The sequence below is a fragment of the Entelurus aequoreus genome, linkage group LG08, assembly GCF_033978785.1.
Source record: "Entelurus aequoreus isolate RoL-2023_Sb linkage group LG08, RoL_Eaeq_v1.1, whole genome shotgun sequence".
In the NCBI taxonomy this organism is placed as follows: domain Eukaryota; kingdom Metazoa; phylum Chordata; class Actinopteri; order Syngnathiformes; family Syngnathidae; genus Entelurus; species Entelurus aequoreus.
Window position 1 is genome coordinate 47,178,344 of NC_084738.1, and position 13,720 is coordinate 47,192,063.

At 39.1% G+C, this 13,720-nt stretch overlaps 1 protein-coding gene across 3 annotated transcripts in view; it reads left to right on the forward strand.

The window, feature by feature from the left end:
- Nucleotides 1-13,720, forward strand: part of grin2da (glutamate receptor, ionotropic, N-methyl D-aspartate 2D, a) — a 416,525-nt gene that overhangs the window by 284,537 nt on the left and 118,268 nt on the right. For all 3 annotated transcript variants that reach the window (XM_062056652.1, XM_062056653.1, XM_062056654.1), the window contains one exon: nucleotides 6,483-6,597. In XM_062056652.1, coding sequence (XP_061912636.1) covers nucleotides 6,483-6,597 — 115 coding nt within the window. The remainder of the gene's footprint in view (nucleotides 1-6,482; nucleotides 6,598-13,720) is intronic.

Here is a 13,720-nt window from a genome sequence, read left to right on the forward strand (position 1 = left end):
CGGGCAAAAACCAAAGGATTTCAATGAGTAATAGTAGTTTAGTTATTCTGTACTATTAACTTTGTTTGTTTAACAATTGTATGTAAAAAAAAAAAAGGAACCAGTTTAAATATAATGTTAATATTGTCAATAGCACTCAACGTGAATACATTTAAAACATTACAGTTACTATATGTAATTGGTATCAGCCGATTTTACTCATTGATAATCGGAATCGGCAGCATAAAACTCAGATGAGAACAGTCTGTGTAAAGGTTTTCAAATAAGTGTACTTCTGTGGAAAGGAACTTCATGACATTTCTATTAGCGTTCAAAGGATTGATTTACTGCTTGAAAAGGTGAGAAATTCGTAGTACATTTTTGAGCCTGCTGCTTAGAAGAATCGGAATCGAGAATATTTGGTACCCAAATGGAAACTGGTATCGTCCAAATTCAAACGATGCTCAACGTACAAAAGATGAGAAACAAGACTAGTCGTGAGCAAGCGAGGGAACATGGAAGTAGTGGCACAGAATAAAGAAGTCAATTGAACTCAAGGCAACAATGCCAAATATTCTGTCTTCTTAGTGTGAATGACGGGTTTATGAATGTAGTTAATTATAAAGTGCACCCACTTGCGTTGTTGCTCAGCCACCAGTCTCTAGGAAAGCAAAAATAGGAAAAACATAAATAGCATGACTGTCATACAGAACATGACCACATCAGACTTAGACTTCCTTTTATAGTCATTCAAATTTGAACTTTACAGTACAGATAAGAACAACTTTTTGTTGCATTAGCTCATTGTAGTGCAGGATACAAGAACAATAAGGTGCAGATATAAATAAATAGATTATTGTACAGATAAATATATTGCACTTTTGCATATGCATCCACGTTTATTGTCAGTGTTGGGACTAACGCGTTACTAAGTAACGCGTTACTGTAACACGTTACTGTAACGCCGTTAGTTTCGGCGGTAACTAGTAATCTAACGCGTTATTTTTTATATGCAGTAACTCAGTTACCGTTACTGCATGATGCGTTACTGCGTTATTTTATGTTATTTTTATGTAGTATCGGCTAGAAACAGAAGATCTGAGTGTGTTTTATTGGAGCGCTCCGGTGGAAAATAAGAGGCGTGCTTTCTGTGGGTGGGGGAAAGCACGCCTCCCCGTACTTTGGGGCTAACAACCTTCACTTTACCCGGAAGAGGGTCTTTACAGCTGAGGGTGAATGACGAGCCCGGCGGTTTGTTGCAACTTTGTGACTTTATTGGACGCAACCATCCACCAAGCTAGAACGCCTGCACGCACTCACTGTCGCCGCTCCCTCACCTCTCTCGCCCCCTCACTCACTGACGTCACTCACCTCACATGTTGTCATATCTTAAAGGGCCACACACACACACACGTACGCTACTCTCATAACAACTAACAAGACATCATGGTGAAGCCAGAAGTCGAGTTTTTTAACATGGAGACATTCTCAATACTTTTCTTTTGTCGAGCACAAAGAAAATAACATTTTAGTTAAATGTAAGTTGTGTCTCGGATCAAAGATCCTATCTACTTAGAGTTAAAGTTAAAGTGCCATTATGTTGCAGCTATTTAAAATAGTTTTGTCAATTTTTTCTGGCCTGAAATAAATTAGCCCTTTCAAACATATCTTTGTGTGTTGTATGTAGACCACATTGTTTGTGTGTTGTATGTAGACCACATTGCTTAGCAGAGTTCAGTGATGCAAATGCATGTCAAGTTGATCAACAGATTTTATTATTCTCCAGTGCAATAACAGTACTGAAATGAAGGCTAAAAGGGCATTAATGGGAGCCTTAAAAAAAGGGGGGGAAAAAAGAAGTAACTAAATAGTTACTTTTCACAGTAACACATTACTTTTTGGTGTAAGTAACTGAGTTAGTAACTGAGTTACTTTTGAAATAAAGTAACTAGTAATTGTAACTAGTTACTGGTTTTCAGTAACTAACCCAACACTGTTTATGGTTGTATGTTATAGTGTCTTTATATTCCAGCGAGTTAATCCATTTTTGGGGGGAATTGAGGGGATTATTATGATGCGTTCAAGAGTTTTATGGCCTGAGGGAAGAAGCTGTTACAGAACCTGCAGGTTCTGCTACGGAGGCTGCAGAACCTCTTTCTAGAGTCCAGCAGTGAAAACAGTCCTTGGTGGGGGGGGGGGAGTCTCTGCAGATTTTCTGAGCCCTCGTCAGGCAGCGGCTTTTTGCGATCTCCTGGACAGGAGAAAGAGGAGTCCTGATAAACTTTTCCGCCGTCCTCACCACTTTCTGCAGAGACTTCCAGTCTGAGGCACTGCAGGCTCCAGTCCAGACAGAGATGCAGTTGGTCAGCAGGCTCTCTATAGTGCCTCTGTAGAATGTGGTGAGATTGGGGGGAGGGAGCTGTGCTCTTTTCATCTGACGCAAAAAATGCATGCGCTGCTGAGCTCTTTTTACAAGAGCTCTGGTGTGTAGGGACCACGTCATATTGTCAGTTATCTGCACCCCCAGGAACTCGGTGCTGCTTACCATCTCCACCGCTGTGCCGTTGATGAAGAGTATGGTCAAACGGAGGTCAAAATATGCAAAAACAATTGATAAAAATATCATACCCTCAGCAACACATGGACATTGAATTATTAGATATATAATTATAAATAAATGATAAGTGGGTTATACTTGTATAGCGCTTTTCTACCTTCAAGGTACTCAAAGCGCTTTGACAGTATTTCCACATTCACCCATTCACACACACATTCACACACTGATGGAGGGAGCTGCCATGCAAGGTGCTAACCAGCAGCCATCAGGAGCAATGGTGAAGTGTCTTGCCCAAGGACACAACGGACGTGACTAGGATGGTAGAAGGTGGGGATTGAACCCCAGTAACCAGCAACCCTCCGATTGCTGGCACGGCCACTCTACCAACTTCGCCACGCCGCCCCTTATAAATAACCTTTTATTATTGTTATTTTCAGTGTTTCTCAGCGCAGACCCTGCAGCAGAAAAACATAAAATTTTTTAAGGGGGGCAACTTTTTAAATATACATATCTTCAGGCTGAAACAATGGCTCTGTGACCACTCCCACAGTGTAGATATTTGTTTTCCTTCTACTGAAAACCCGACCCCCACCACCTGTAAACTGACTACGTTTCTATCCACTAAATTAGTCTGATTTCTCAAATAGTTCGGCTTTAAAGAAGCATCCTACAACCCGTGAATCTACTTAAAGTGTACAACTTTGTCAAATGGTATCAAAGCAAGTGTTAATCACAAAGGTTATTATCAAGGCTTGGATCAGGCTGTTTACAAAAATAAATACTAGTCAGATATACTGCAAATTAAGGGACCAATAAAAACTGATGAAAAATATGTTTACATACAGTTACACAGTGCTAAAAAAAATAAAATAAGAATGTGGTTCTTAAATAAACTGGCAATAAAAAGGAAGTACAAATGAAAATACAGCTTCACCACTTTAGTCATATTTTTTGCGATTAAGAAACTTCTCTATGACTTTAGCTCCGGAGCTAAAGTCATACTTCTATACTAGATACTAGAAGTCCGGACTTCTTCTGTTTGTTTGATATTGTCATTACTGCCACAAGTGGTACAAACGTGTATTACAACAGAGTACAGCTGCGGCCCATATAAACCACAGCTGAGTAACAGATATGTTTTGGTGGCCCTGTAGGGGGCACTCGGGGCTCATTGGTTAAGAAACACTGCTGTATATTACAAAGCAAACAAAAAAAAGCATACACAAACCTCTTCACGCTCCAAACTGATGAGCAATAACTCTGTATTCCACACAACTGGCAAGCTGGTCCAGAACAGTAGCGATCCTCATCTGGAAGTATATCGGCCTGGGCACAAACAGTCTTTTCCTTCGGATTTAAAACTCCTTCCATCAAACCACAGAGCCTTTCGAATTAAAGGCCTACTGAAATGAATTGTTTTTATTTAAACTGGAATAGCAGATCCATTCTATGTGTCATACTTGATCATTTCGCGATATTGACATATTTTTGCTGAAAGGATTTAGTAGAGAACGACGACGATAAAGGTCGCAACTTTTGGTCGCTGATAAAAAAAGCCTTGCCTATACCGGAAGTCGCGTGACGTCACCGGAGGAAGGACTCCTCACATTTTCCCATTGTTTGCAATGCAGCGATGAGAGCGACGATTACCCCGTTAATTTGAGCGAGGATGAAAGATTTGTAGATGAGGAAAGTGAGAGTGAAGGACTACAGTGCAGTGCAGGACGTATCTTTTTTCGCTCTGACCGTAACTTAGGTACAAGGGTTCATTGGATTCCACACTTTCTCCTTTTTCTATTGTGAATCATGGATTTGTATTTTAAACCACCTCGGATACTATATCCTCTTGAAAATGAGAGTCGAGAACGCGAAATGGACATTCACAGTGACATTTATCTCCACGACAATACATCGGCGAAGCTCTTTAGCTACTGAGCTAACGTGATAGCATCAGGCTCAAATGCAGATAGAAACAAAATAAATAAATCCCTGACTGGAAGGATAGACAGAAAATCAACAATACTATTAAACCATGGACATGTAACTACACGGTTAATAATTCCCAGCTTGGCGAAGCTTAACAATGCTGTGGCTAACGACGCCATTGAAGCTAACTTAGCAACGGGACCTCACAGAGCTATGATAAAAACATTAGCGCTCCACCTACGCCAGCCCTCATCTGCTCATCAACACCCGTGCTCACTTGCGTTCCAGCGATCGACGGAAGGACGAAGGACTTCACCCGATCATCCGTGCAATCGGCGGCTAGCTTCGGCTAGCGCGTCTGCTATCCAAGTCAAAGTCCTCCTGGTTGTGTTGCTACAGCCAGCCGCTAATACACCGATCCCACCTACAACTTTCTTCTTTGCAGTCTTCATTGTTCATTAAACAAATTGCAAAAGATTCACCAACACAGATGTCCAGAATACTGTGGAATTTTGAGATGAAAACAGAGCTTTTTTGTATTGGATTCAATGGGGTACCAATACTTCCGTTTCAACGATTGACGTCACACGCATACGTCATAATATATAGACGTTTTCAACCGGAAGTTTAGCGGGAAATTTAAAATTGCACCTTATAAGTTAACCCGGCCGTTGCAATGTTAAGATTTCATCATTGATATATAAACTATCAGACTGCGTGGTCGGTAGTAGTGGGTTTCAGTAGGCCTTTAATTTTTATACATTCAAAAGTTTTATTTCCATTCTCCATCCAAACATTTCTTCAAAACAACTCTCTACCGCCAGTCTTTCTTTGCTTCGGACTTGCATTTGCTCCAAGATCTTCTAAGTAGTAGCGCCATGTTCGTAACGCACGTTACACAGGCTTCTTTTCAATAAATTACAACATATCCTGTTAAAATTCAAATAATGCCCTCGTTTGTAGTCAACAGCAAATCATTGTCTTTGGACTTTTCCACTCCTGCATCGTAATTGTCCATCTTAGCAAGTTGTCGCCTCGCCAAGGACTTAACAGATAAGAAAGTTCACCAATTAAATAGGTGGACTCTTCTTTTGAAGGTGACTCATCATTCCTTCAGTCCTGGTGGCTTTCTAGTCACTTTTCTTTCATTAGGATGTTTTCTCTCAGGTGCTTTTAAGGCGGATGGAGTGAAACAGAGTGGAGCATCATCACAGCCCTGCAACTTTTTCCCGCCATCCATCTTCTTCTTTCCGTCCTACCCATGATTGCACAAAAGGATGGTGCTGCATGTTGGACAATTGTCTTCTTTATCTTGTCCGCATAAGCACTTTGCCCGCATGTCAACAGAAAAGGATTCCCCTACACCGTCTCTAATGTTTGCTCCTGCAATAACTGATTTGACGACTGGCTTCTGTTTGATCTTTTCTTCCTTGTCATCCTATTTAATTACTGACTTATTGTCTTCAGGTCCCCCGACTGAAACAACACAAGCGTCTTTTGTTCTTTTCACTCAATTGCTTATCGGAACTCTCACTGCTTGCGTGTGTTCACACATAAATCTCACACTCTCACATTGATTTTAACACTGCAGCTTACACTGTGTGTGTGTGTGTGTGTGTGCGTGCATGTGCGTGTGTGTGTGTGAATGTACCCGTGTAAGTGCATGCGTGGTCCAGTGCGTGTGTGTGTGTGTTAGTAGATAATGGACCAATTAAATGCCAGAACTCGCATTAAGTCCCATTGTTAACAAACAAAGATGACACTTGGCTAACGAACAAACTAAGTGAGCATCCGAGGTGACGCCAGGAAGCAAACAATCATTGATCTAATGAAGCGACTGTAATGAGCTCAGTTGCAGCTAACAGGCCACCAGGGGGCGATCCATCCAGGTCCAGTTTGTATGGAATGGAAAATGAAAAGTGATGTTAAAGTTTTAACGGTATCAGTTTGTTCTTTACCACAGCAAACTTTTTAATGAATCCCATCAATTCTTACGGTATCTTCATGTCTGCCCCACCAGGTACTTCACCAACATCTCCATCGGGGGGCGGGACTACTCCTTCAACAACGACGGCTACCTGTCCAACCCGCTGCTCGACGTCATCTCCTACAACAATGGGCGAGGATGGGAAGAGGTCAGTGCTAATTAGCAGAGCGCATGTTTCACCTTGCAGTCTGCCCTCCATCTTACTTCTCCACCACACACACACATGGACACACCACACACGTTGCGGCTTATCAGTCTCGTTAGCTAACTGGCAGTTTAGCGTTGCCTTTGTCAAGGTCAACCCTCTTTTCCAAACACTGACCACGTTTACATGCACACACATTCCAGTTAGCGTTCATATTCTCTTCACGACAAGACTTGTTAACATCCACAAGCAATTAGAATATTCACAATATTCTTAGTCTTATATTGTCATGATCCGTTGCCCGGATCATGTTATGTGTAGTTAAAGACTCCCTTAGTTCTGTTTCAGCACCCCTGGGTTTGTGTTTTCTTGGTTGCCATGGGTGCTGATTATTTTCAACTGCCTCACCTGATACTCACCTGCTCCCGGACACTAATTAGAGAGCTATTTATTCCTGCTTTTCACCACACTCAGTCTGGCTGTCTTGTTTGCTTCACCCAACAGTTACACTCAATGATTCTTGCTTCTTGTTTTCTATGCTGAGCTTTTCCGTTAGCTTTGCCATAGCTTCCCATGCAATTGGAACGCTTTTCTGTTTATTTGTATTTACCTGCATTTTTGTATTCGGGACTGATTTATAAAGAGAATGAATCATTGTCTTACCTGCACACTGCCTCCGGAGTTCCGTCTTGGGGAAACGATCCGCGCATTAACATGCGACCCCTCCGTAACATTTACACTACCGTTCAAAAGTTTGGGGTCACATTGACATGTCCTTATTTTTGAAGGAAAAGCACTGTACTTTTCAATGAAGATAACATTAAACTAGTCTTAACTTTAAAGAAATACACTCTATACATTGCTAATGTGGTAAATGACTATTCTAGCTGCAAATGTCTGGTTTTTGGTGCAATATCTACATAGGTGTATAGAGGCCCATTTCCAGCAACTATCACTCCAGTGTTCTAATGGTACAATGTGTTTGCTCATTGGCTCAGAGGGCTAGTTGATGATTAGAAAACCCTTGTGCAATCATGTTCACACATCTTAAAACAGTTTAGCTTGTTACAGAAGCTACAAAACTGACCTTCCTTTGAGCAGATTGAGTTTCTGGAGCATCACATTTGTGGGGTCAATTAAACGCTCAAAATGGCCAGAAAAAGAGAACTTTCATCTGAAACTCGACAGTCTATTCTTGTTCTTAGAAATGAAGGCTATTCCACAAAATTGTTTGGGTGACCCCAAACTTTTGAACGGTAGTGTATAATATTGCCTTGGATTAAAAAGACTTCCTGTCCTTCCGCATCCTGAGGAACATAGTCCTCGCTACGACGGGATCTGACAGAACAAGTTTTTACCTTTGTGAAATTGCCCCCCCCTTGTAATTGCAAACATTAAAACAACACTACCATTCGTTTGTGCTGGTTTGTGCTGTAAGAATTTTCGCTTGTGCCATTATCCTTTTTAAAGGACCAGTAGAGTGGAAAAAACGAGTTGCCTCTATATTGAAGCTATTATCATATATGTCTGATTTATGACACCGAAAGACTTACAAAGTTTGTGAATAAATAGATATGATAAATAGATATGATATATGATATATATGATATATGTATCTGTATATGCATATATATATATATATATATATATATATATATATATATATATATATATATATATATATATATATATATATATATGTATATATATATATATATATATGTATATATATATATATATATATATATATATATATATATATATATGTATATATATGATATGATATGATGTATATGCATATATATATATGATATAAATGATATATATAAATGATATATGATATAAATAGATATGATATAAATGATATATATATAAATGATATATGATATAAATAGATATGATCAAAATAGTATCACACTTTCTGAGAGATAATGAGCTAGCCACACACGTCATCGTCATTATGCAGTCTTTTTGAGAGCCAACAACTATTACTTTAGGAAAAAGTATGATCCAGAACCTTATATTGTTGATCCTGAATATATATATATATATATATATATATATATATATATATATATATATATATATATATATATATATATATATATATATATATATATATATATGATATGATATGATGTATATGCATATATATATATATGATATAAATGATATATATAAATGATATATGATATAAATAGATATGATATAAATGATATATATAAATGATATATGATATAAATAGATATGATCAAAATAGTATCATACTTTCTGAGAGATAATGAGCTAGCCACACACGTCATCGTCATTATGCAGTCTTTTTGAGAGCCAACAACTATTACTTTAGGAAAAAGTATGATCCAGAACCTTATATTGTTGATCCTGAATATATTTGGAGGATGGGCTACATGTTTTAGAAGCTCTGCTAAACAGATCCAGCTTTATTGAAACACTAAACATCATGTCGCAGTATTGCTAAGTGCTAAACAAAGAATACAAACTACAAACATAAACGATAGCTTACTTTAAGGTTCAAACACCGAACTATCTATCAAACAAGACAAGAAGCAAGGAATCAAACAGAGACAGGATTAAATTTAGCTCATAAGGAGAGCGCGTCGACCTGCACCCTCGTACCGTGTCACCCCGCCGCTCTGAGGAACAAGCTCCACACGCCTCCTCATTTATTCGGGCATTTCCTAATTACATAGCTGCAGCTGCTTCTAAGGGAAGGGGTCATAAACAGCTGCTGCACTGGGTCATAAACAGTTCAAACAAAAAGGTGCTCGGAGCGTTGTCAGGTTTGTCCCCTCTCTGCTTGTAGATTTCGGGTCCTGATAAGGTCCTTCCTTTGGCTGTCCAAGATCTGAGAAACCGACACCTCTACGGCGCATTCCATCGCACACTGTGGAGGTTTACAAGCTGTCTGCCTTTTTGCTTGATAAGATCAAAGACAGCTTTTGTCTTCACGCAGGGCAACCTGAACTCATAGCAAACAAGTTGTGTGATAACTTATATACAATTATTCTGACACTTACTGTACGATGTCTGCTCTCACTGTGATGACGACTGATAGGATGTCCACATGAAGCATTAATCATGATGCCCACGAAGGGTTAACAAGGAAAAGTCTCCCTGCTGACACTGTCTTCGGTTGTGTGTGTTTGTCTCCGTCTGTGTATAAATTATTGTCACAGATGAAGATTCATTCTAGATTCATGCTTAGATCCTCCTAATATCCAGATGAGGGGCATGATTTATGATCTACAACAACTTTGAAGAGCCGAGACACGATGAAGCGGAGAGCAGCAGGACATCTCTCTGTAAATGTAGCAGAGGGCTACTTTGCTAGTTTGTCTCTGTTAGCGCTTTTGATACCAACATCGCTAATATTTGGTTAATATTCAGGTCAATATAGAGTATTGTTTGTGGGTTTTGGTTGGTTATTTAGAGAGTTTTTTGGGCGAATTAGAGAGCCCCCATTTAATACATTGTTAGCATTGTTTATTCATTTAAGACTTAGAATGCATAAAAAAAGAAAAAAACATGTGTTCATGTCTTATATAGGGACTGTGAATGATAGACAGCACAACACTCTCTAATTTTTGCGTATTTCCAGTGTGACTGATCAGATACTATGGTCAGAAAACAGAAGTGTTACTCCAGTGATGTCACTCTATGGAAATAGCCAAAGGTATTCGGAGCGGACTATTCAAAATGTCTTACTGAATTTGTGGCATTTTGTGATGTTTAAACAGGGTTTTTTACATACTTTGCAAATTGTACATACAATTGGATATGGTTGAATAGATACAATGATACATAATTAAGCATATCAAGTCAACTTGTTTTTCCACTCTACTGGTACTTTAAAGGCCTACTGAAAGCCACTACTACCGACCACGCAGTCTGATAGTTTATATATCAATGATGAAATCTTAACATTGCAACACATGCCAATACGGCCGGGTTAACTTATTAAGTGCAATTTTAAATTTCCGGCTAAACTTCCGGTTCAAAATGTCTATGTATGATGATGTATGCGCGTGACGTCAATCGTTGAAACGGAAGTATGCGGACACATTGAATCCTATACAAAAAACTCTGTTTCCATCTCAAAATCCCACAGTATTCTGGACAACTGTGTTGGTGAATCTTTTGCAATTTGTTTAATGAACAATGAAGACTGCAAAGAAGAAAGTTGTAGGTGGGATCGGTGTATTAGTGGCGGACTACAGCAACACAACCAGGATGACTATGAGGTGGATAGCAGACGCGCTAGCTGCCGAACTCACCTTAACTTCCTCCGTCTCTGGGCCGCCGACCGCATCTGTGATCGGGTGAAGTCTTTCGTCGCACCGTCGATCGCTGGAACGCAGGTGAGCACGGGTGTTGATGAGCAGATGAGGGCTGGCTGGCGTAGGTGGATAGTTAATGTTTTTAGCATAACTCTGTGAGGTCCGGTTGCTAAGTTAGCTTCAATGGCGTTGTTAGCAACAGCATTGTTAACCTTCGCCAGGCTGGAAAGTATTAACCGTGTCGTTTCAGGTTCATGGTTTAATAGTATTGTTGATTTTCTATCTATCCTTCCAGTCGAGGGGTTTATTTCTTTTGTTTCTATATGCAGTTAAGCACGATGCTATTACGTTAGCTCCGTAGCTAAAGTGTTTCGCCGATGTATTGTCGTGGAGATAAAAGTCACTGTGAATGTCCATTTCGCGTTCTCGACTCTCATTTTCAAGAGGATATAGTATCAGAGGTGGTTTAAAATACAAATCCGTGATCCACGATAGAAAAAGGAGAGGGTGTGGAATCCAATGAGCCAGCTTGTACCTAAGTTACGGGCAGAGCGAAAAAATATATGTCTTACACTGCATTGTAGTCCTTCACTCTAACGTTCCTCATCCACAAATCTTTCATCCTCGCTCAAATTAATGGGGTAATCGTCGCTTTCTCGGTCCGAATCGCTCTAGCTGCATTGAAAACAATGGGGAAATGTGAGGAGCCTTTCAACCGTTGACGTCACGCTACTTCAGGTACAGGAAAGGCTTTTTTTATCAGCGACCAAAAGTTGCGAACTTTATCGTCGATGTTCTCTACTAAATCCTTTCAGCAATAATATGGCAATATCGCAAAATTATCAAGTATGACACATAGAATGGATCTGCTATCCCCGTTTAAATAAATAAAAATCATTTCAGTAGGCCTTTAAGTTATTATAAAATGTATTTTCTGACGAGTGACGTCATCCAGCCCCCCCACCTTTTCTAAATCTCCCCAAACTTTTCCAACTTGTTTGTGCTACGTTTGTGCTTCAATTTTTTTACTTGTCTAACTATTATAGTGTTTATGTTATTAATGTTTTATTATCCATAACCAGTCCCCCCACCTTGTCAAAATGTTCCCAAACTTCTCCCAAACATTTTTGCTACGTCTATGATGCAATTTTTAAACGATCTAACTATTATGGTTTTTCTTTGATCAACGTTTTATTGTTTTTTTGTTTTAAATTGTTATCATTCATAACCCCCCCAACCATGTCAAAATCGTCCCAAACTTGTCCCTTGTTTGTGTTATGTTTGTGTTCGTTTTGTGTGACTATTGTAATTTTTATGTTATTAACATTTTATTATTAATTACTCTCCATGCCACACCCCCACCTTGTCAAAATGTCACCGAACGTTTTTATTACGTTTGTAGTGCAATTTGTTTCGGGTCAAATTGTTATAGTTGCGTTATAGATGCGTTTAATGTGTTCTGATTCATAACTGGACCCCAAACCATGTCAAAATTTCACCAAATGTGTCCCATATGTTTGTGCGGGTTTGTGCTGCAACATTTTTCTGTATCACTGTTATATGTCATGTCTGTTGATCATGTTTTTGTTTAGTTATGTTCTGCTTGGTTTTTGGACACTTTTTAGTTCCTGCTTTCACTCCCTTGCCTTGTCACCATGACTACTTCTCACGTTTTGCACTCGCGCACCTGTCACAAATCATGTCTGTATTATTTAAGCCCATTGTTGCCAGGAAGTCAGCCTGGCGACATTAACTCTGATACCTCCATGACTACGCGTCCATGCCATAGTTCTATGATCTTTCCATGCTTGACCAAGTAAGTGTTGTTTCATGTCCTTAGTCTGTTTATGTGTTAATTTTGTTCATAGCCAAGTTTGTACTTCCGCCCTTGTGCGCGCTTTTCGTTTGTTCCTTTTGTTAGTGTTTAAATAAATATGTACTCACCTCCAAGCCATGTCCGATCCAGCTTTACTTGCATCTCGGGAAAACAAACAACCCATAGTCCACGTATTGACATTATAGTGTTTGTTATTAACGTTTTATTGTTCATAACTAGCCCCCCTACGTCCACCTTGTCAACATTTTCCCAAACTTGTCCCAAAAGTTTGTGCTGCAAACATTTTTTGTAAATGTATTAGTTGTTTTTTTTTTTTTTAACATTTTATAGTTTGTATGTTATTAATTTGTTGTTAATCATAACCACACCCCTAACCTTGTCAAAATCTCCAAAAACTTTTTTTTGTATTGTATGTTCCACAAATTGTTTTTTCTAACTATTATACTTTTTGTAATTAACGTTTTATTATCCATAACCAGCACCCAATCTTATCAAAATCTCTCCAAACGTTTGTGCTTCAATTTGTTTTTGTTATGGGGCTGCTAATGAATAATAACACGTCATTAACATAAACATATAATAGTTAGACAAAATGTTTTGCAGCACAAATGTAGCACAGTTATGAATAATAACACGTTAATGACATAACAACTAAAATAGTTAAACAAAAGAAAATGCAGCAAAACCAACACAAACGTAACACAAACAATTGGGAAAAGTTTGGGTAGATTTTGACAAGTTAAATGGGGTGGTTATGAATAAAAACACGTAAGTATCATAAAAACGATAATAGACCAAAAAAAATGTCAGCACAGATGTAGCACAAACAAATGGTAGTGTTATTTAAGTATTTTCAAGGGAGGCCAACTTGACACAGGTCAATTATTCAGATGGTAGAGCAGGCATCCAGAAACTTCAGGGTTCCTGGTGCGAATCCACCTCACACCATCCTAGTCACGGCCGTTGTGTCCTTGGGCGAGACACTTAACCC